The sequence below is a fragment of the Nipponia nippon genome, unplaced genomic scaffold (genome assembly GCF_047370975.1).
Source record: "Nipponia nippon isolate SJK-2023a ecotype South Korea unplaced genomic scaffold, ASM4737097v1 scaffold_4, whole genome shotgun sequence".
Taxonomy (NCBI): Eukaryota; Metazoa; Chordata; class Aves; order Pelecaniformes; family Threskiornithidae; genus Nipponia; species Nipponia nippon.
This window is the reverse complement of record NW_028262358.1, coordinates 126,857,354-126,880,449: the sequence shown is the minus strand read 5'-3', so window position 1 is coordinate 126,880,449 and position 23,096 is coordinate 126,857,354. Positions and strand designations below refer to the sequence as shown.

Here is a 23,096-nt window from a genome sequence, read left to right as displayed (position 1 = left end):
TGATTGGTCGGCGGGCGGGGCTAAGTTTATAAAAGGGCGCGGGGGCGCGCCGGGCTCTCGCCCGGCGCCGGCGTTCCTCTCGCGGGCGGGAGGGCTCCGGGCGCACGCCGTGAGGGCGAGCCCGGGGCTGCCCCGTGCCACAGGCGGGCGGCGGCACCGCCAGTCCCCCGTTCCCCCTCCTGGCCACATGATGAGCGTGCTCCGAGCGCCGCTGTCTGGGGCGGCAGGGCGAGCTGGCCTCTGAAGGGCTACGCGCCAGTCCGCGGAGTGCGGCCGGGCCGGGCCCGGGGGAGGCCGCGGCGCTGGGAGTAGGGGAGCTGCAGAGCAGCTCGCGGCCGGAGGCGGGCCGTGGCGGGCGGTCTCGGCGGGGCCCCCGCACCGCTGAGAGGCGAGCGGGGGGACGCCCGAGCCCTGTGGGTCTGAGGCCGCCGAGCGGAGCGCGCTCCCGGCTCCTGTGCCGCGCTAGCCGCCGCTCGTCTCTATGGTAGGCGCTTCCGGCCCCCGTGCCGCGGCCGCGCGGGCTGAGCGCCGTCCCCCCGTGGCGACTCTATAGCCCGCGCTTCCGGCCGCGCGACTTCCGCTCGTCGGTGGGTGGCTCCGCTGCCCTCGCTGCCTCGCCGCCCGCGCTGGGCCGCTCGCGCCCTCCGGTGCCGCCCGGTACGGTCCGGTCGCGCGCGGCCCGGCTGCCGCCGCACCCGCCGCCGCCCCTCCGCGCAGGGCCGCCGCGCCGGGGGCCGGGTCCGCCGGCGGAGGCCGCCGCGACGCCATGGGCGCCTACCTGTCGCAGCCCAACACGGTGAAGAGCTCGGGGGACGGGGCCGGGCTCGGGCCGCGCCCGCTCCACTTCGGCTTCAGCGCCATGCAGGGCTGGCGCGTCTCCATGGAGGTGAGCGGGGCAGCGGGCGCGGGCTGCGGGCGGCCGCTCCCCGGGGGGGCCTGGCGGCTCCGGGCTGCCGCGGAGCCCCCGGAACTGCGGCTGCAGCTGCGAGCCGGGCGGGGAGGCTTCCCTCTCTCCCGGCCCTTTCTTGGTGTCCTGCGCCGGCGGGCGGGCGGGCGGCGGCCCCGCCGTCGCCCACCGGAGGGTCGGGGACGGGGCGGGGCGGGCGGTCCCTCCCTCCCGCGGGTGCGAGGCGCTGAGGCTCCCGTCGGGGCGGGGAGGGCCTGCCTCTCCTGGGGCTACCCTGGCCTTGCCGGAATGCCCGTAGGCTGCCGCTTGTCCCAGCTCCCACCGTGACCTGCTGGACAGTCGCCCCGCTTCGCGGGAGCACCGCACGGTTTCTCGTCGGGGGCTCTCCTGGCACGTACAGCCCGAGAAATCCCGGCAGGGAACTAGAGGCTTGGGTTAAAAAGTGGCAGAAAGGACAGTTTAGTGCTTGGGATGAAGCACCGAATGAAAGCAAATGAACAATTCTCAGGCAAAATCCCTGCTTTTCTTTCCAGGCAGAAGTGAAGTCAGTCTCTCTCTATTCTCTTTCTCCCTGGTTTTATTTTTTTTTCTAGGCAAATTTATTGGAGGAATTTCCATTGCTGCCCTCAGTCTCCTGTGGCCAGTCCTGGCTTTACCATCCTATCAGCTAGGCTCATTATGGGGCAAACGAGTTACCGCAAGAGAAGTATCTGGCTGCAGGAGCCAGGTGTTTGCCCACACTCCTCCCAGTGGGGGAGTCTGTTGGAACGACTTTGTAAAGCTGCTTGTAGAAGGACAATATCGAGCTGCTGGGACTACTTCTCTGCCTTGCCAGCAGTTACTTGTTCTTTGAATTTAACACCCTCTGAGTACCATTAATGTGCTGGTTTATTTTCCCTTCCAGGCAGCCAGCAAACAAGCTAAATTAGATAAGGATTGATATTGCTCCCTGCAGCCCCCCCAGGGTACATCTTCTCTGAACATGGTAAAGCAGCTTTCTTCTTTGTAGCCCTTTGGCTAGTTTGGGAAGGATGTCCCATTCAGACTGTCAGGGATTGATTTTTTGCAAATATGGTTTCATGAGCCACGCTATCAGATACTTTACCGCTACTGAAATGTTACAGCAGTCTTACTGGTGACAAAACAGCAACCAGGTGTTTCCTCTTTTCTGTGTGCATCAGAGCTTTGTGAAACCATCGGCTCTAGTTTCCAGGGTAGATGAGGCAGGAGAATTGGTGCTTGTGCTCTTAAGAAACACTCAGAGTATGTGTGTGCTCAGCTGGCTGTGACTGATAGTGTCTCAGCTGCTCCATCCTGGTGACCTCTGGAGGGGTGAAATGGTGGCAGAGAGGCATTACTGGAACACTGAGGTGATGTGCAGTATAATCTTTGCAAGGCGATTACATCTGTAAGAGGCTGAATGTAGGAAGTGTTCTGGCACCCTTGGTGCACAGAGGCTGAAAGTGTTTTAAGGAGACAGGCTTGGATGAGGCAGAGCAGAGAGTTGCCCCTGTTTATAATGCTGGTGGACTAAAGTAGCCCTCTCACAGGTACGACACTGGCTCGTAATTTCACTTATTTGAAGTATGTTCTTGCTGCTGTTGACCTTTATGGAAATTGGATGAGGCCCAGAGCTTGCAGCTGTGTTTTCTGCACTAGCCAACATCTTTGGCTTATCTCCCTGTTGGCAGAAGCAATACTGAGGACATCGGTGTAGACATGGTTTAGCTGTGTTATCACAAGAAATAAGACGACGGCAGGAATGCTTGTGTTACAAGTTGAACCTGCTGCAAATTGCTTCTAAGTCTGTGATAGGAGAGAAACATGTATTGTTTCACATGCAGCTGAGCAGAATTTGACACTTCTGTTGCATTTCCTTGCATTCCAGTGCTATGTGTTCTTCCTTGTGTCTTGTCTTGTGTTTTTTCCTTTTATTCATCTTTAATCATACTTTTGCTCTTCTGCAAGACTTGGAGAAAGTTCTGAGCAAATGTTTACTCTTAAGTGTTTAGTTACGCGTTATGTTAGTGAAGCCGGTCAGAGTGTACAAGTGGTAGGACACAGGCATTTTCAGGTAGTAGAAATCTGTGTAAAGGAGTTGTCTGTTGCCTTTAACTTACATTTTTGGAGCCCCCAAGTGGGGTAGTTATACAGGGCTCTGAAGAAATAAGATAATAAAAGTCCGTTCCAGAGAGGTTGCTTTGTGAATAAGGAAATGCTTTGGGCAGATGAGGGACCCAAAGGATAAGGATACAAAAAAAAATAGTGTGAGGTACTATGAGCAAATAAGGAAAGAGAAAAAGCTGAAGGTGGCTTTATGGTACAGAGAAGAGGGCTTGGGATGCAGTGAAAGGTGCAGGAGGCACTTTGGAGGTAGTTGGATGGGGCCTCTCTGAGCTCTTTGGTGTTGTTCTGACCGTATGTCCAAGATGAGACAACAACAACCCCTGCGTGCAGCTTCATTTCACTCCTGGGCTCAGAAAAAAAGTTCTTGCTTCAAAAAATGCAATAGTTTGGTTCAAAGTTTGGCAAATTAACTCTCATTTTTAACTTGTTTGCTGATTTCAACTGAATTTGATGTTTAATGTTTCAAACACACTGTTTTTCCGTACTGCTATAGTAACCACTGGGGTAGCTGAGGGAGACTTAGAATCATGCCACCCTTGAGGGGAAGACCAGATAGCAGAAAGCTGGCATCTAGGCTTTATGAGCTCTTGCTCAGTCTGAAGAGTGTGAGGTTACTTGGAGGACAATAGCCGCAGACAGCTTACCAGGCCTGGAAGCAGGGATGGAGACTTGTAACTGACAGCCTGTTGTGCTGGCAGCGCAAGGTGGTCTTAGTGGTCAACCGGATGCTTCCTGAACTGCTCTTAGTGTTGAAAACGCCAGGGACTGGTGTGCAGCCTGGCTTCTGGAGCCGCTAGCACTCCTGCTCAGAGCAGCGTAGAGCAAGCCCTGTGCGCAGCGTGGGAGCTGAACTGTCTCCTGCCAACACGTGCTGGCCTTGTTTGTCTGCCCTCCTTGACTGCAGCACCCTGGTCCGCGGTCAGGACAAGTTGCGGTGAGTGCTCTGCAAATGGAGTAGAGAGACCGTTTTTGCTGCCAATATTGGGTTTCCTCCCCAGCAGCATTTGCATTACTTGCTCTAATTAAACTCCTGTTTAGTCACCTGGGACTCATCCCAGGTACCTTGTTGTGGTTTTGCTGTCTCACTAGGTTATGGTACAGAGAAGAGTGAGAATGAGAGTAATGGAAGAGTTTAAATGCTCTGAACAGTGAGCATAAAAATGCTGGTTCTTTGCTTATTCTTATTTTCATTTGCGATCTCCAGTGAGCTCTCTGGTTAAATTTCCTACATTATAATTCAGAGTAATTTTTTTCATTTTGAACTAAGATTGGAATTTGCCTGTTCAGACACTGTTTTCATCACAGTTTCAGGAGTTTCATTGCACTAACCCAGAACCTTTCTTTTTCTGTTTTCCTTAGCACTTGGTAGAAATTGCAGGGGAATGGACTTTCCTTATAAGATTGTGGGACTCCAGAGGGTTAAGAGCTCTTATCCAAGGAGTCTTACAATAAAATAGTAAAAGAGCTGAGCAGTTGCTTGGCTGTGCAGCAAATGTAGTTGTGTGTGTATGTAGAAATTTTGGGTTATGGCTGGCAATATGGACACATCCAAATCTTTGAGCCAGCTGTCTTGGAGTAAGCACAGTGTTTTGGGGCAACTGTAGCACGTTTAACTTTATAGTGATGAACTTGAACCACAGCAAAGAGACTAGATCACGTTGTTTAAAGTATCACATGATTGTTCTTGAACAAAAGCATGTGGGGTGCAGTCAGGCTGTAAGTTGGTAGGTTAGGGCTTGAACTTTAAGGAATGTTAGGAGATTAGTTGGGCAGGGGGGAGGGTTTAAGAGAAAGATTCAGTCCATCCATCAGCTCTAGGCTTTGCATTGCAATAGCCAAGTTCGGTCTGCTTACCCATAGGGTGAAAGAGGTCAGGCACCTGGCTGTAAAATCTGGGTGGTGCCTTCTTCAAAGTCCACTGCTCTTGTGAGACCTTGTGGAGCGAAAGGTTGTTCAGTGTATATAGCTTATATGTTGTTGATCTTTGTAGTTTGGGAGCACGCACAGGGAAAGGCTGGATGCAGTTTGATACTTAAGCCCAAAACGCCCCTGGGACACACCTTCCCTCCAGTTTGCCCTCGGAGATTCTCAGGGTTTCTGGACAGTTGCCAGAACCAAGATGTATGCCTTACCTTAGGAAGTGATACCTGGGTTGGTACTTAGGTTTTTGCACTGCTAGTTGACTGGTTGCTTGTCCTTTGATTCACTGATTAAAAGACACTTGAGAGAAGGCCGGCTCTTTGCCTTGCTTGTCAGGTAGCTGTGCCTGAGGCCAGCAGTGCCTTCCTGGAGCATCCCATGTGGCAAGAAGAGCACGAAGGAGCCTTTGTCCCAAGAGAAGGTTTTCCAGCCTGGTTGGTTGTTCGCACTGGATGTGGTAGTCCCGTGTCCTGCAAGACTGCTTTTCATCGGGCTGTTCAGATAGACAACTGTTGCTGTCTGTGACCATATTCACCAGGACAAGCAAAGGCAAAACTACGGTTGGTTGAAGGCATGAGGTCAGGGAGCTCCATATTTGACCTTCTGGCTTGGTCAGTGCATCAGAGTGGCTTTTTGGTTTGCATGGCTCTTGTTTGGGAAGAACTGGGGAAGAGAGCATCTGTGGGAACAGCCAGACTCCACGGGTGACCCTGAGCCAGTTGCATTTGTCTGTGGGGGGGAAGTTGCCAGTGTATCTGCACCAGTATAACTTGTATTTCTGTAGTTACGCTTGACTAGACAGCCCTTAGCCTAGGTACCAGTTTGTGCAATAGAGCACAGCTTGCTGCCTCCTGTTCTTTAAGGACTGTGAGCTACTGCAGTAACACAGGCATCACAAGTACCGTGAGCAGAGGGATGTGATTCTGGCTCGAGCTTGGCCATATCTAGAGGAGTTGTCCTGAGGATCTGAAGGGGTTTCCAGTACAATCTCATGGTGACAAGGCTGTGTTACTGCTCTAGCACAGAGAGCACCGTAACATGAAAGATTCATGCCCCCTCTTTGAAGACGAGTGCTCGCCAGGTAAGCTTTTCAGAACGTGAGAGGAGGCTTTCTTACTGTTCTTGCTCTCCCTCCGTATTTGAGAATCCCTGCGTCAGTGCTCATAGCCTCCCTGCTCCTTTCTCCCACTTCCCTGTGGGGGTCTAGTGCAGTCCATGTCATTCCAGACTTTTGCTCTCTCTTTCAGGATGCACACAACTGCATACCCGAGCTGGACAGTGAAACAGCCATGTTCTCAGTCTACGATGGACACGGAGGTAACTGCATCCACTCTTCTCTCCAGAGTCCTTCGGTGTGGCTCTTCTAGATTGCTCAGTGGCTGCTGGGGCAAGCATCTATCTATCATTAGAAATCTTGCTCCTTCTTGGGAAGCATTTTCTTTGAATAGGTATCATTGACTAAGGTTCTGAAAGTTTCTTAGGGTTTCTAGAAGGAAGGTCATGGGTTGATATGAAATTGAAATGAGATTTGCATTCTGTCTTCTAAAACTTTCAAGAATGGCTATTTTCTTGGTGAATAAGCTAGACAGGATAGTCACAGAAGAGTGGCAGTAAGAAAAACTGCATGAGATTGGACCAAAGATCTGACTCTAGTCAGTATCTTCTGGTGGTTGCCAGTACCGGTTGCCCAAGGAAAGAGTGAAAAAACAGAACAGGCAGATCCATTCCCTGCCATACCTTCCCAGCTTCCGTTCCCCACTTAAGGGCTCTCTGAGGTAGGGGTTGCAGCCATTTGATCTTATAGGCACACTCAAGTCTTCTTGATGAACTAACCCTTCATGAATTTGTCTAATTGAATTTTAAACCAGGTTTATATGTTCGGTGGTTATTTGCATAGGATGTTTTGTATAGAACTTTATTATTTGAAAAAAGGCTTCAATCTAAATCTGCTGCCTGTTAACTTTACTGCAAAATCCCCAACACTTATGAGAAATTAACAAGTAATCACTGCGTTAGCACTTTTCACTTTCGTAATTTCGGACTCCACGTCCTTTCTTCCAGTCAGAAGAGTCCTAGACTTGTCTCTGGTCATACAGCTGGATCTGTGTTATTTAATAACAGCAGCACCCATTTTCTGGACCTGAGGTCAATTGGCACAGTCTGGCCACGCTGATGCTATTAAACTGTCTTAGCATTTAATATAGTGTGGCTGCATCCAAACTGACTGTTGGTCCCTGGTTCATACTAGGTCCTGAACTGTGTCTAGAAATTATGAGAGTGCTAACTAACTTGTGCCAAAATTGCACCATGGATCATTCTAGTAATTTTTAGCATAGATGATGAAATGCCTGGGCCATGGAACTCATTAGGCTACTGTTGTTGGATATAGCCACGGATTCCAAACATTATATTGTACCACAGCTCTGATTATATTTATCTCTTTCTTTGTTTTTGGACATAGTGTAGTTCTGCAACATGTTTTAGTTAGGCTGACTAGAACTGCCTGTAGCTTTCAAGTTACAGAGATACTGTGAATTTATTGTGACATAAGTGTTTTCTGCTTTGTTCTGAGGCTTTTAAATTTATTTTTTGGTATGATAGGTACGCCTTTTGTTTCTCTGATAACAGAGCAGATTCAAGTGGAAGATTACGTACTGCAGTTCATGATTTCTTGTGTTTCTTTAGAAGTGGGTTATTTAATTCTACCAACTTGTAAATAAGAGTTTAAGACCTTTTTTTGCAATAGTCATTATTAAAAAGGTCAGCCCGAGTAGGTAGCTGACTAGTAGTTCTTCAGAAGATATGGTCTCAGTCTGAAGCATTTAGATTAAATGTTTTGAAATTATGTTCCTCCTGAACTTCATCTTAGAGTGTGCAGAGACCTGGTTTGAGCAGCTGCTGATATCCTAAGATTATCTTTGAGAACATTGGGATGATGGGTTGGTTTTGAAAGGCAGAGGACAAAGGAAAAAGGCTACAGGGATTTAGCAACTCTTCAACTTAATGTTACTTCTTGCGGGAATTCAGAAACTGTTTGTAAGCATCTAGCAGATATGAAGATAAGTAGCAGCTAGCAAAAACTGGTCAAGAATGAATAATATCAAACCAATCTATTCTTCAAGATCAGTGTGTTAGTTTCTCAGCTAACAGGAAGGTCTATTTTAGAAAGACTTTTGACAGTCTTATGACATTCCCATTAGTGTAGGACATGAAGTAATTTGGTTTTTTTAAAATACAAGAGGAAAGACTCAAGGTAGGCATTAGGGAGAGGCATTAACCAGAATGGCAAAGCACTGGCATGGTTTTCTAACTGGTGTTTTATATTGCCAGTGATTGACTCTCTACAGCTCTTCCTAGACAAACCTTACCAGGAAAGATATGGGTATAGTTGAACCTGACCCTGAAGATCAACTTTTGCCCATGCCTACTTTTGTATGATTTTATTGATGCATTAGTTCTTTAGTTTTAAATAATTCCTCAGGTCTGTCCCATGTAAAGAAGGTTTTAGGGTGGGAGCATCTCTAAGCTTTATTAGCTGCCAGAGCAAAGAATGAATTTAGCTTTTCTTTTATACCTTGCTCATCTATCGGCCTTAAACTCTTCGGTAAACTTCCCCCTCCAGGCAGGTTGGGAAAAGCTTTTATTATTGTGTCCCTTGAAAAAGGGTGGGTTTGGACTTTCTTTTTCATATTGAGCTTTCCATTTCACTCATCATTTTTTCTTTTATGTTTTCCCCCTGTGGACAAGACCTCCAGTTTTTGAAAGATGCTGCTGTTTTTTTGCCTTCCCCAGTTGCCTATTTACTTGCTCGCAAATCTTTGAGAATGATATACAGGTACTCTGCACCTCCAGTATGGTGTTTCTGATCAATTTCTGTTGCTATCTACACATACTTTATCCTTTTAGCTGTTTCTTTTCATTTCCTTTTAATTTAAAGTGTCCTCATTTACACGTAACTCCCCCTTTTCAGCAGTCAGTATTATCATAGTGAGGTTTTCTTTTTGCTCCTACCAGGGTGTTTAATTTGAATACAGCAAGCCCTGTTGTAATTTCTTTCCAGTTTGTATGCAGAGCGATGGATCTCTCTTGCCCTGTTCTTGGTCATCTTGCCCTCTGATCTGCCTTAGCATTCTGCCTCCCCGTCATTGTCTCAGGGTGGGAGTTAATACTCTGGCCTTAATTTTTTTCTTTTCCTGTTTTGGCATAGTATTCCAATCCATAGGGATTCTGTGATACTTGTTGTTAGCTAGTTTGTTTGTTATTTGACTCTTAAGCTTTCTTTATTTTATGTTGAAATGGTGTGTTTGTGTCTAAATACAGATCAAATCTTGGAGTGGGATCTACCGTCAGCCTTGTGAAGATGAGATAGGATGGGTTTGTGCATGTACGTGCACTGAAAAGGATTTGATCTAGGAACCTGTATCTCTGGAGGCCTTTTTCTTGCCCAGGTTTCTGCCCTGAGGCTGCTGCCCATTCTTGTCTTCACCTGTCATATTCAAGCCTGTGCTCCTGGAGATAGAGAAATCGTACTGCAGTGAGATTCCAGCTGGGTCTTAGGTACTCTGGAGCCAGCCTTGCCTGAAATGCTGAGATAAATTGACTTTGTTCCGTATTTCATCTGAATGTGACTCCTGCTTTTCAAACTGAATCAGACATGGGTTTTGGCAGTGGCATCTAGCCGCGCAGAAATATGGTCTGAGGCCTGAACTTTCGCGCGTATGCTTCCGCCTTTCTGCGTGGTCTTTCAGACATGCTGAAAACTCCACATGCTCTCTTGCAAACAAAAGTGGTCTCTTTTTGTAATTTTGTAGGAACATAAAAGTACATGCTCTGGAGAATGCTCCAGATACTTATGACAGACTTTGAGAATTTTACAGTGGGTTTCACACTGGAGATGAGGAAGATGTGATCCTGGATTCATTGTTGGTTATGTATTGTGATTATATGTGAGTAATTGTATTCTCTAAGTGTTCAGCCCCTGAAGCTTTTGAAGTCCCTGACAGCTGAAGGCACTCCACACCCCTGGGTACCAAGGCCTACTTTTGTACCTCTGTTTCTCCTCTGTCCTGCTTCTTGGGGAAATGTGAAGAAGTGGAAATCGTGAGGTTTTCTTTTCCCTGCTGTCCTAAAACTGTCAGCGCCAGGACTCCTGTTGCAGTTTAAAATGCACCTTGGAGTGTGTAGAGCTTGGTCTGGAAGGTACAAGAAGCAGACTTCATTCCTTCCCCCGGGGAGTTAGTCCTGTGGTCTTGCCCACCTTAGTGAGGGGAAGAGCCTGTGTGGCTGTTCCTCACATTTACCTTGCTGTGCTGTATTGTACTCATGCACTCATCCTTCTCTTGCTACCTCCTTGCAGAGGACTCCAAAGGAGAATCTTGTTTTTCTAGATGTTTTGATTAAAACGCTGTAAGTGGTCACCTTTGTATCCTCTGGGCAAGGGAGACGAGGTACCACCATGACCAGCTCTGCTTATAGAGGGTGGCCTGGTTTGAGGGTGAGCTGCAGCCGATGAAGAGGGAAGTCTAGGAGACTGGCAAAAGGGTCCTGTCTGAAGCCTCATCAGTTTGCAGCAGAAATGTCTTTTGTGACATCTGTGCTGGAGCTGCACGGGAAGCAGCAAAGTTTTCTTGTCTTCTGTGGCACCTACAAATTCTCTTACAGTAATTTGTCTTTGGGTAGCCACAGTCAGGCACCTCGGACATTCCTGGATCCCTATTTAATCTCAGTGTCCCTGTTTCAAAGAAATGGCTTGTTTAACTGCCAAAGCTTTTCATATTGGGGCTGGCTTCCTGCTTCTGTGGTGACAGAGCAAGATCTTTATTGCATTGCTTTGTGCGGTGCTGGCAGGCTTGTGGAAAGCATCTTCCTGCAGCCTGTGCTCCAGTCCTATGCCCTGCCTGCTTACAGGGGATGTACTGGGCCCAAGGCTGCAAAGCTGTTGGCGACTGTCTTGGATCAAGCTACTTGTTGCTGTGAAGAAAATCCCTTGTCCCTAGCTGTGGCAGAAAGATTACAAAGTTTGGTCATCTTTTCCATCTGGTGGGTGATCAGGTGTCCGTGCTGGTATTACTAGATCTGTGAGCTGCTTCCAGTAGCACAGATTGCACAGAGCTGCTGCCTCATCTGCAGACCCCGCTGGGCAGGGAAGGGGGTGCCTTTCAGTCACTCTCTTCTCCCTTTCTGATCTCAGCAGGTAGCTGTGGCCAGTGCTCTTCTGCCAGAACACTTATCTGGTACAAGCAATGCAGGCTTTTACCCACCCCGTTCCTGTTTAGCGTTTGTCTAAGACCGTTGGGGAAGCCTCTGAAGAGCTGCAGGGCACTGCATGGCTTGCGTGCAGATGACCCACCTGTGTCTCTGTCATACACTCTGGATGATGCAGTTCAGTGCCCCAGAGAGTGTCAAAATGAGATGAGGGAGAGATGTCAGCACCATTATGCTGGTCCAGATTGGGCAGGCAGGAATGATTGCAGGTTGGAAGAGAAACTGGAGGAGACTGCAGCTGCCCCCTGTGATGACCAGCAGTTGTGTCAGCAGCCCGCTGGACCTGTGGACCTGTTCCCTGTTCGGTAGTTCCTCATTTGGGATGAGATATTCCTGCAGTTTTCTTAGGTTTTTCTCCTCCTCGGACTGCTGATGCACACTTAGTGCACCGCCTCGCTTACTGGTCAAGCCTTTATATGGGAGCGCATTGCTGTCACATCTAGGTCTCGACCAAGGTGCTGGCCAAGTCCTGGAACTCACCTGGAACAGCTCTGCCTGTGGCAGAGCCCTGTGTCCCTGCAGCAAACTGCCCCAGCTGCCTTTGGGCCAGGCTGGTCCGCTCGATCCCTGTCATACAGGCGAGGACGTAGCAGTTGTCGATGTTGTCTGCAAGTGCTTCAGGGCTACTGTTTTATGACCTGCTAATTTATGCTCTAAGTAAAAGCAGCCTAAATAAAAGGACACGCATAGTGTGCTCCTGGCCTGTTGTTCCAGGACCATCTCATGGAGCATTCGCATCTGCTGGGTGGTTTTCTGCCGTGGTCCAAGACTGTGCAGATGGTTTCCTTGGTGGCCATACCTCTCTGAGAAGCCCCTGCTCACTCCCCCCAGTTCATCAAGTGATCTGGAAGACCTATCACTGTCATTATTCACCACTTCCTCTGTCTATAATTTTCTCATAGAAATTTTGTTTTATTTGGGCTCTTTAATAAAAATATTACAGTATCATCTGGAGCCAGTCCTTCAAGACTGCATATAAACACGTCTTCCCATGTGATTCTTTGTTCAGTTTCATCTCATGACTGGTAGTTGGCAGTTCTTTATTCAGCATGTGCTATCTTGAAAGTTTAAGCAAAGTGCTGTCTTATATACATATATATGTTATATATATGCAAGTTATATACACCTTACCTAAATCTGTTACGTCAGCATGCTTAGTTTTATCAGGCAAAATCATAGTATCTGTAAGAGCAGATGCTGAGTTGGATTGGCAAGGTATGCTTCCATAAGCCCATGTCAATGGACGTTAATTGTCAGTCCTCTTCATTTGAGATCCTGCAAGTCTTTTTCTGCCATTTTCCTTTGATTGTCAGGTGATTGTCAGGTCACCTTGGTATTTCCTTTTAAGTTCTCATTAAAATGCTAGGGTCACTCCTATTTCTCTCTTAGATCACTTATTTTTCTGTGATCTTCCTTCCCCCCCTTTTCCTCCCACTCTGCATTTTTGAGAGCATGGTCAGAATAGAGCTCCGTGTCTTTGTTGTCTAGAGCCGCAGCATTGAACTTTTTGTAGTGCTATTTTAACAGCAACTGTTTTGCAAGGTTTCTGTTCTTTGTCAGTGGTGCCTTGATCCCTTCTCTGCAGGCACATTTGAAAAGTCCCTTGTCTGCTCGCTCTTTCTTCCTCTCAAATCTCACCACCTTTTCACTTCTCACTGTGTTCCCCCTGCCTCTCCCCTCGCTCAGCTGATGGCTAGCTACTTCCCACCTTTCTCATACCTTCCCCTCGATTCCCCTGTTCCCCTTTCCTTCACAGAGCTTTGCTCTTGTGTGTGTTACTTCTCTTCATGCCCAGCTACCTGCGCAGCCTCTGTTTGGCTGGAAGAATGGGAGCGAAGCTGGGATGTGCTAGCAAGGAGATCAAGAGTTGAGTGGCTGTTACAGCTCCACTGTAAAAACCTTCCTTCTGTAGCCAGGAGGAAGGAGCACAGGTGGCTCTCTTGCCTTTACCTATAGCAAAGCGGGCAGTGTGCAGAGTCTCTCGACTGTGAGAACGGCTCATCCAGCACAGCTTTAAGCACGCCCCTGGACCCTGCAGCTGGACCCCCCCACCTGCCTGTGGTCTGCCCTGCTCCCCTCTCTGCCACTCTTCTGTGGCTGTCGTTGAGTTTGTTGCTCAGTTTCTAGCTCTACTCTTTCTTTCTCGTGACCTGTGAGCTAGGTTCATATGCCTGACATCGTTCTTTGCCTCTCATATAAAAACCTAAATTACTAGATGGATCTCTTGCAAGTTGCACTGTTCTTTCTGGTCCCCCTTGCCGAGATGAACTACAGAAATTCACAATCCCTCACTGTTTAATCTTCTTCCTCTCTTAATAGCACCTTCATGATCACAAAAGATGTCTCCTGTGCTCTGTTGCATACTTGACAGTATGAATTACCGAGCTGCTGGAATGTTTCCAGCTTTTAAAAATCTTTAGCTGCTCTAGGAGTGGGTACTCGGTTTGCGGTGTTGACCGTCAGTCCAAGTTATCCTCTGTGCCTTCGGCAGCCTGGTGTTCTGGCCACCATTCACTCATGCCGTGCGCACACGCACACCTTCCTGTACCAAGATGATTGCTCTGCCAACGAGGACCCCCATCTTCCTGAAAGGCTTAGCTCAAGGCTCTGTCATCGTATTTTCGTTGGTCTAGAACACACACTAGAATACATAAAATTTTTTGTGCTGCTCGTCAGGTGTCAGTAATGCTCTGAGAAAGAGCTTACCTTGACCAAGAGCTTCCCTTTTCCCCTGCTTGTTGTTCATACCTGCGCTTACGTGTGAAAATAGAGCTTCCTAGATAGGATGGGCATAAACAGTTGGCCTAAGTGCCAAAATGGGCCTAAGCTCCCTTTCAGGAAGCTTATAAACCTGATGGGTAAGAATTCATTGAGGCTTGCAAGGGGTCATCAGCAAATCCTGCTGTTCTGGAGATGCAGCCTGCTGGGAGGTGTGAGTGAGATCCCCAGCAGTCTGTTGCTGTGTGACTTTTCTGTGTCTGGGCTAGTTCTGGTTTGTGTCCCAAGATTTGCCTCGGGAATTCAGTTGCTCAAGAGTGCGTTTTGCTTCTGGGAGGACCAGCCTCCTTAAATGATTTCTGCTCTCTTTTAGGAGAAGAAGTTGCCCTGTACTGTGCCAAGTATCTTCCTGAGATAATCAAAGACCAGAAGGCCTATAAGGAAGGCAAATTGCAAAAGGTAGGAATCTAGCTCTGCCCTGAAACAAGTAAGCACCAATGCAGAGGAAAGCCCATGTTTAGGTACCTAATACTTATGTGGAGGGCCCTATCCCTCCAAGGTCTGTCTGCTGTGTCTTCCATTTTAATTTCCCTTCCTTGTTTCTAGGAGTGTACACCAGGTGTTGATTGTATTTTCAAAGATAAATATTCTATTTTCCAGCTTTCTTTTTTTGCCTTTTTTTTTTTTTTAATTTTCAGACTCATTCCAGTGAAAGGTGTGGGCTGGTTCTTTGAGTGGTTTTGGTGGGTTGTTTTTTGGGGGGCAGGGGTAGCTTTTGTCAGAGGTGGGAGGTTAGTTCATATCTTGCTTCCACCAAGCGATCCCTCTGTTGTAATTCTCCCTCATAGTACTAATGCCTCATCGGACATCGGGTATTCTGTGGGTTGGTGCTGGGATCTGTAGCAGTGTGGGTGAGGGGAAGGCAGTCTCTCCAGAACTTCCATTTATATCTAGACTGAGGATAGCTTACAAATCAGTTTGTGGCTCTTGCTCTAAGCCGAAACACCCAAGTATCGTGCTTTGCTGATCCCAAGCTGGCTGTGCTCACTGACTGCAATAAGCCTGTCTGCTGAGTAGAGGAGCCTGCATGCTGAGCCATTCCCACAGGGGCTTTGAATGCTATTCTGTCCCCAGGCCCTCTGTGGGCTTCAGCAAGGCTTGCGACTTGGCATCCCATAAGATCCTCCTAGAGAAGCTGTGGAAGTGTGGGCCGGAGCAGACGGTGAGGTGCATTGAAGACTGGCTGCACGGCCAGGCCCAGAGGGTGGCGATCAGTGGCACAAAGTCTAGTTGGAGGCCAGTAACAACTGGGGTACCCCAGGGGTCGATACTGGGCCCAGCCCCGTTTAACGTCTTCATTAATGCTCTGGAGGATGGGGCAGAGCGTACCCTCAGCAAGTCTGCAGGTGGCACCGAGCTGGGAGGAGCAGCTGCGCACCAGAGGGTCGTGCTGCTCCGTAGTGCAGAGGGATCTGGACAGGCTGGAGAAACGGGCTGACAGGAACCTCACGAAGTTCAGCAGGGGGAAGTGCAAAGTCCTGCCCCTGGGGAGGAACAACTCCGTAGCACCAGACCACGCTGGGGGCCACCCAGTTGGAAGGCAGCTCAGCAGAAGAGGCCCCGGGGGTCCTGGTGGACACCAAGTTGACCATGAACCAGCAATGCGCCCTTGCCGCAAAGGAGACTAATGGAGTCCTGGACTGCATTAGGAAGAGTGTTGCCAGCAGGTGGAGGGAGGGGATCTTTACCCTCTGCTCGGCGCTGGTGAGGCCACCCCAGAGTGCTGGGGCCAGTGCTGGGCTCCCCAGTACAAGAGGGACACGGACAGACTGGAGAGAGTCCAGCGAGGGGCCACCAAGGTGCTGAGGGACTGGAGCATCTCTGCTGTGAGGAGAGGCTGAGGGAGCCAGGGCTGCTCGGCCTGGAGCAGAGGAGGCTCAGGGGGACGGCATCCATGGCTACAAATACCTGCAGGGAGGGTGCCAAGAGGACAGAGCCGGGCTCTTCCCAGTGGCGCCCAGTGCCAGGACCAGGGGCCGTGGGCACAAACTGGGCCACGGGAGGTTCCCTCTGAACATCAGGAAACACTTTTCAGTTTGAGGGTGACTGAACACTGGCACAGGTTGCCCAGGGAGGTGATGGAGTCTCTGTCCTTGGAGCTATTCAGAAGCTGTCTGGATGTGGTCCTCAGCAACCGCCTCTGGGTGTCCCTGCTGGAGCAGGGGGTTGGATCAGATGGACCCCAGAGGTCCCTGCCAGCCTCAGCCATTCTGTGATTATGTATGGTGTGTTGTTCTGGAAGAGACTTGATTGTACAGCATGACAGGCAGGCATCCTGTAAGGAAGATGAAACTGTGCACACTCTCGTGTCTGTGTTCACATGTAGGCCCTGGAAGATGCTTTCTTAGCCATAGATGCCAAGCTCACCACTGAGGAGGTGATTAAAGAGCTCTCCCAGATGGCTGGGCGACCCCAAGATGATGAAGATGAGAAGGAAAAAGTTGCTGATGAAGATGATGGTAAGTCAGATGCCACTGAATAGACAAGACTGCAGCTCCAGGCCAGGGACTGAGAGCAGTTGGGCCAGGTCTCCTTTAGCAGAAGGTTTTCTGTCCAAATGTCTCAGTTAAAATTCAGCTGGAGTTGAACTGCCGCCCTGTTTATTGCTTTGGGCTGGTGCTAGGGGAGTTCTCATTCATGTGGTAGCTTAATGTTCTAGGATGTCAGAAACCTCTGAGCTGAGAAGTAGGCGAAATTGTGAGGTGAAACAGTATGATGTCCAGTGCTTAGCGCTCTCGGGCTGGTGACAGACACCAGCTGCAGGTAGGATTGAAGTAGATCCTGGTCTCTTCAGCAATTCTTTTTCGCACAAAGAAGCAAGTGTGCTTTTCCACCAGCAAGTAGTTGCCAGACCATGAAGCCAGCTAGAAGGTAAATCCCAGGATGGAATCCTGTGCTGCTCTCGGCTGAATATCTTGTGACTAGCCTTGAAGCAGATGTAAAGCGATACCGTCACCTTGAACACTGTGTTGGTCTGAAAATGCTGAATTTGTTGGCCCTCATTCTCCAGCTGACAGGGACAAAGTGGTTTGTTGGTTGGTTGGGTTTTTCTTCTTCTTGTCCTGTACTTTCAGGAATATTTGGGATATGGGTATTTTGTTCCCTTTTGGGATTAATTAGCAAAGAAAATGATAACCAAGGGGATGTCAATAGGGAAACGGTGGTCATTGGCTCATAGTTTAGGGAAAGTCATCCTGTTTTGTGTCCAGTGTCCTGCTTGGGAGATAGGGCATTCACTGCCTAAAGCTATTCTATCATCTGTAAGTGTCTAGATTACAGCTGGTTGGGATCGCTGTGCTTAAGGCTCATGGAGCAGTTGCTATAACAAAAACTTCTTGTTCCTGGTTGCAGTATTAATGAACAAATCTGCACGTGAAGGTGGTCTGTCTGCTTCCCCCACAGCTTCCGATGAGCCTGCACTCATGAAATATGAGGCTCTTTACCCTCCAACCTTACAGCTAATTTAAACGCTCCATGCTGCCTGCAAGTCAGCCAGATAGCGTCAGAGGCTGGAGGCACTAGGGTAACTTTCAGACTGCATGCATTGGCTGTGGTTAAAAGCCATTCCCCTGCCATTTGCGCGTTGTTCATCTGCAACGCCTGGAAGCTGTGGGACAGTGCAGGCCTGGCTGCGTTTGTCTGTGCCTGCTAGTGATCAGCCTGTTGAGCATTGCTGAAACCTGTCTGCAATAGCAACCTCCAGTCAGGGCAGCTCACTGCTGAACCCAGCATGTGCTGCACAGCTGCTGCTATGATGATGTATGCTGCTTTCTGACCCTCTTTGTCCTCACTCCCTCCCCCTTTCCATTTTTAGTGGATAACGAGGAAGCTGCTCTTCTGCATGAAGAAGCCACAATGACCATTGAGGAGCTTCTCACACGTTATGGACAAAACTGCACCAAGAACCTCAAAAACAAGTCTTTAGCTCCAGCTGGGGAGAACGCTGCAGAGGGGACAGGCAAGCAGCATGATGGGGAGTCAAGTATGAATGGAGAGGCTGACCCAGGGGAGCTTACCGACCACAAGGAGAGGAAGAATGGGAAGCCAGATGAAGAAATCACGGGTATTTCCTCCACCTCAGACAAAGCCAGCGCTGGAGGCAACAGCCCTGCTCTGCAGAAGCCTGAACTAGGCAAAGGTGACGAGGCCGTCACCTCTTCTACTGGGGAGGCCGGGCCCTCCTGCTCCTCTACGGGAAAGCCCCAGCGCACAACCAAATCCAAATTTTTTGAGGACAGTGAGGATGAGTCAGATGAGGTTGAGGAAGAGGAGGAAGACAGTGAGGTAGGAAACAGCGCTGGGACAGAGTGGCCTTCTGGCTGGGCAGAATGCATTGCTTACTGTGGTACTTGAGCTATGAGCCTCTGGCTCATCCTAGGTGTATCCTAGGAGTAGGTTTTTCAGGCTGATACTTTGAGACCATCTCATGGGAGTGTTGGGGATTGTTTAGATAACCCTGAAGGAAACATACCCTCATCTGTGCAGCGGCCATAATGGATAGCCCTTGGTCTTGCTGCATGCACCATCCCTCTATTCACTGTAGTAGTTGAAATTAGCTGCTCTGATTGTAGATATCAGGTGTGGGGAAAACGTACCAGGTCATCAGTCTTCTGGGGTGAACTTATCATCTGTCCCCAGGATGGAGGGACCAGCTGTCTGGGGAGGGCACTGCAAGTGTCCTGTGTGACTCCTGGTGGTATCTCTTGTTTCTTGTAGGAATGCAGTGAAGATGAGGATGGTTACAGTAGTGAAGAGGCAGAGAATGAAGATGATGAAGATGACACTGAAGAAGCAGAGGAGGATGAGGATGAAGAGGAGGAAATGTTGTTACCAGGCATGGAGGGGAAAGAGGAGGTGCACACCCTGTTCTTGTGTTCTGCAGCATAGTGTGGAGCCAAGGGCACTTGGGGGGTACTCAGCAAGGAGTTATTTCCATTCAGATGAGAATGAAACACCCCTTTTGTTCTCCTGAGGCTGAACACAGCTGCTGACAGCCTGACTTTATGCAAAAGGCTGAGGGATAGGACATGAATCTGGGCAGCAGGTTGAGATTGGAAGAGGCTGACCCCACTGCTGGGTTTGCTGTGCTTAGAAACCGCTGTGGGGGTTGGTGTGGAAGGAGAGTACAGGGCAGTAGCAGGACTGCTCTGCTGGCACTGCTGCTCCTGGGCAGAGCATTGCTCTTTGCCAGGCCAAGGCTGTGGCTCCTCAGCCCGTGGCAGTACTGGCAGATGGGCCAGGGACCCAGGATGTCAGGAAAAGGGGACTACATCTTCCAAGGTGCCGGCCTTTTCTCTTTGGAGAGATGTCCTGGCTTGCAATGAGGCTTCTGCTCAAGCTGGACTGGGGCTGGAATCAACACGTTAGGGCTGAGGGTATAGCAGGATATGTTGAACACTGGAGAATCCTGAACCACTGATGCTTTGTGAGGCTGGAACAGAGGTATTGCTTGACCCTGCCTCTCAATGAACACACTCTGCTGTGTTTCACACTTCCCTCAGGCTTTTCTCCATTGTTCCCTGTGTGCTTATGGGAAGAAGGGGTGAGATGCAGCACCCTGGGGTTTGGGGCACTGCTGGGCCTGTGGTGGCTAATGCTGGTTCCCTTATTGACCCAATATGGAGCAAGAGAAAGAAGTCTCAGCAAAACCATTTGTTTCTTGCAGCCTGGCTCTGACAGTGGGACAACGGCTGTCGTGGCGCTTATCCGGGGCAAGCAGCTGATTGTGGCTAATGCTGGAGACTCTCGATGCGTGGTGTCAGAAGGTGGCAAAGCTGTCGACATGTCATATGACCACAAGCCAGAGGATGAGGTGGAGCTGGCCAGGATAAAGAACGCTGGTGGCAAGGTCACCATGGATGGGAGAGTGAATGGCGGTCTCAACCTCTCCAGGGCAATCGGTGAGCAAGACGGGGTGAACGCTGGCATGCCTGGCCTGAGTGCTGTGCTCAGGACATCCATGCTTCCAGCGCTTGCCAGCTGCTAAGTTTAAGGAACAATTTTTAACTGGATGATGAGTAGAACCTGTTCAATATTTGATGTGTTGAGATTTCAGTCTAATTAGAGGAAATGGCCATGAAACTGGCAGACATCAGTGGAAAGCAACACCTAGCACCTACCAGGCTCCAGCACGGGACAGAGTGTGTGAAGCCTCCAAGGCTCTTGTGCCAACAGCTGAGTTGTCAGAAACCACCTCATAAAAACTGTCTCAAAAACAGACTGTTGACTATTGAACAAGATTTTTTCCTGTTAGGAGGCTGTTGAAGGACCTTGGTATGCTTCATGGGGACCTAACTTTAATGCAGTTTGGGCCTGTTGTTCCTGAGCCAGCCTTGTCTTTTAATTGCACAAACTCCATCCCCCTTGCTGCAGTGCTTTAGGCAGCACCTGACTGCTGTTTGCACTCATCTTTTGGTCTCTTACAAGCAGTGTTGGAGTAATTAATGGCTTAGGAGACTGGGCATGTCTGTTAGCAGCCAAACAAGGTCTTGGCCCAGTCAATGGCTACAGTCTGAGCAGATGAGATGCTGAGAGGCGTTAAGGAAAGGGTAGTGAATAACACTGAGAATGTACTGGGAAATACACAGAGAACAGAAGGAAATGTCAGCAGCTAAGGATGTGAGTGAAGAGTACTTGTGCAGAAAGACCAAAACCATTGAAATGATTATCCTAGGGTAAAGAGAGAAAAACACGTTCAGGACAGAAACTTAGGAGTCTGTTTATCTAGGGAGACACTGGCATTTCCACCTACTATTTTGCGGTGGCCCTAGAAGTCCCTTTCTAGGATGTAATTCCACATAAGCCTGCTAGTCAGAGCTGAGGATCAGTTTTCTCAAGTGAGCTCTGGGTACTGAGGGTTTGGGAAGACCCGAACCCAGCAGTGTGATGTGGGCATTGCACTGAAATATCTGGCTCTGTACAGCCTGAGCTTCTGGAAAATGAGCATCTAGCGTAATCAGAGCAAAGCCAAGCTAGCGCTGGGGTGAGCTGCAAATCCTGCTCCAAGACATGGGCTAGCTCATCTCATGAGCACTACTGCAGGATCCCAGCCGGTGTTGCCAGATGCCATGTGCTGTTGGCCTGGTGTTGCCCCAGGAGGTGGGGGAGTGGCACTTGGTTTGGGGCGAAGAGACGCTGAACTGGCAAAGGCACCTCTTTCCCATCATTGCATGGTAACACCATGTTGGGCTCACCAAAGCTGATGCCTTGGACATGTGGCAGATTTCTCTGATGCACCCACAGCCTGATCTGCTCTGGTTGTGGGAGCACTGACTCCGATTCTGCTGGGGTTGCCCTTTGGCAGGACAGTGTTTCTCACTGTTTGAGGGTAGGCAGCATTGCCAGGGCCCAACCACAGCAAAAACTGACCCTCCTCTCCACTGCAGGTGATCACTTCTACAAGCGGAACAAGAATCTGCCTCCAGAAGAACAAATGATCTCTGCCTTGCCTGACATCAAAGTGCTGACAATAAATGACGACCACGACTTCATGGTCATTGCCTGTGATGGAATCTGGTGAGTAGTGAGGGAGCAGTTGTGCCTCTTTGGCATCACTATTCTGGTCTTTCTCTGGAGCTGGGCTCCAGGAAGTCCCAAGGGCCCTGGGTGCTAATCAGCCCTTCTTTCCTCATGACCTCAGAGAGTTAAGTTGGGCCCCTGAGGAGCTGTCCTCAGCTGGAGGGATGTCACAGTGTGTTGAGCTCTGAACTCTCCTGTTCCTCGCTGCACGCAGCCTTGTTCCCATCAGCTCCCTGCCACAGTGAGGCTTTCTTGGGACACTGTGCCACGACTGCTTCCTTCGCTTGCCCTTCTGACCTCTCCACTCTCTGCAGGAATGTGATGAGCAGCCAGGAAGTGGTGGATTTCATCCAGTCCAAGATCACCCAAAAGGATGAGAATGGAGTCCTGAGGCCGCTCTCCTCCATTGTAGAAGAGGTAAGGTCCAGAGCTTCACCATTCCTTCAGCACACAGTGTTTCTGCATCCCGGCTTGGTGCCTGACTCTACCCTCCCTCTCCATCAGACTAGTTTGTTCAGCACTTGGGGTGTCTTGCAGCACATGGGCTGCAACACTGGCTGGAACAGGAGCAGAGATGCCTCTGAATTGGGACCCAGGTCCCGGCACTGGCACCCTGACCAGTGTTTCTGACCTCTAGGTTGCTGTCAAGCTGAAGGAGTTTCTGTCCACTTTCAGAAAACCAGGGCTGCTGAGGCCGTTTCTGTCCCTTGTCTGGCTGCAAACAGCATTTGAGCCCAGCCCGCACCGGGGCTGCCCTAAGCCACTCTCAGTTGCTAGAATGAGCCCAGGGTCTCAGGTTATTCAAAGTGCTGTGTTTGTGCTCTCTGCTAACCTGTCCTGTCCCTCCTCAGCTGCTGGATCAGTGTTTGGCTCCAGACACCTCAGGGGATGGCACTGGCTGTGATAACATGACCTGCATCATTATCAGTTTCAAACCCCGTAATACACACCCACCTGCTGAAAGTGGGAAGCGGAAACTGGAGGACATGGTAGCACTGGCAGCACCAGCAGAAGAGAATGGCGGTGATAACAAGAAGGCCAAGCTGGAATAGCAGGCCTCGCACAGGGACTTTGCTGTGCGCTCACCAGACTCTTGTTTCTTAAACATGCTGAACTCAAGACTCCAAAGTCTTGTCCTTTTTTTAGCCTTAGCAGAGGCCTTGTTTGTCCGTGTCCTGGTTGGGGGGTGGGGGGCGGGTCTGGTTAGCAAGGGCATGTCACACTGTTCATCTGTAACCATTCCACAGAGGGAGCCGAGGGCAGAGCTGCGCACAGGAGCAGCCACCAGCCACAGCGCAGGAGCCCACTGCAGCTGGCAGCCTGTGAGCACAGAGCCCTGTGGTTAGAAGGAGGATGTCCCCCCATTGTCTCCATGTGGTTGTTCCCGTTTCTGTGCCTGTGAATTTCTGTTCGGAGGGAAGAACTTTTTCACTGTTGAGGTTTTTTTAATCTGCACCCAATTATTTAAGGCCCTTTCTGGTTTTATTTGTGAAACAATCTGGCTGTGGCGCTGCTGCCACACCTTGTTCTGTTGTACACTTTCAATCAATACTTTTTTCAAACTAAAAGCCCAGAAAACGTA

At 49.6% G+C, this 23,096-nt stretch overlaps 2 protein-coding genes across 8 annotated transcripts in view; one reads left to right on the top strand and one right to left on the bottom strand.

The window, feature by feature from the left end:
* Positions 1–52: 52 nt before the first annotated feature.
* On the top strand, positions 53–23,096 carry PPM1G (protein phosphatase, Mg2+/Mn2+ dependent 1G). Of its 7 annotated transcripts, none has more exons than XM_087776228.1 (11): positions 769–886; positions 5,291–6,035; positions 6,202–6,271; positions 14,310–14,395; positions 16,323–16,455; positions 17,811–18,280; positions 18,713–18,850; positions 19,662–19,896; positions 21,382–21,511; positions 21,829–21,931; positions 22,366–23,096. In XM_087776228.1, exons 3-11 carry the CDS (start codon positions 6,244–6,246, stop codon positions 22,564–22,566), a joined length of 1,524 nt encoding a protein of 507 aa, XP_087632354.1. In that variant the 5' UTR covers positions 769–886; positions 5,291–6,035; positions 6,202–6,243; the 3' UTR covers positions 22,567–23,096. The 7 variants fall into 7 exon arrangements, with proteins under 7 accessions (XP_087632353.1, XP_087632358.1, XP_087632354.1 ...); XM_087776230.1 differs by having other exon boundaries at positions 782–886; positions 5,818–6,035; XM_087776231.1 differs by lacking the exon at positions 769–886 and having other exon boundaries at positions 3,852–5,514; positions 5,975–6,035.
* LOC104011065 (E3 ubiquitin-protein ligase RNF19B) overlaps positions 1,812–23,096 on the bottom strand; it is a 34,816-nt gene continuing 13,531 nt past the window's right edge. The window contains exon 12 of the mRNA XM_087776224.1: positions 1,812–3,977. Within this exon, the coding sequence (XP_087632350.1) occupies positions 3,752–3,977 (226 nt within the window). The 3' untranslated portion in view covers positions 1,812–3,751. The remainder of the gene's footprint in view (positions 3,978–23,096) is intronic.

Bases quoted from the DNA above. Each gene is read 5' to 3' on its own strand.
- PPM1G (XM_087776227.1), top strand. From the start codon at position 767: ATGGGCGCCTACCTGTCGCAGCCCAACACGGTGAAGAGCTCGGGGGAC. The intron at 14,396-16,322 runs GTAGGAATCTAG...GTTCACATGTAG, and splicing joins AGGAAGGCAAATTGCAAAAG to GCCCTGGAAGATGCTTTCTT. The intron at 18,851-19,661 runs GTGCACACCCTG...TGTTTCTTGCAG, and splicing joins GCATGGAGGGGAAAGAGGAG to CCTGGCTCTGACAGTGGGAC.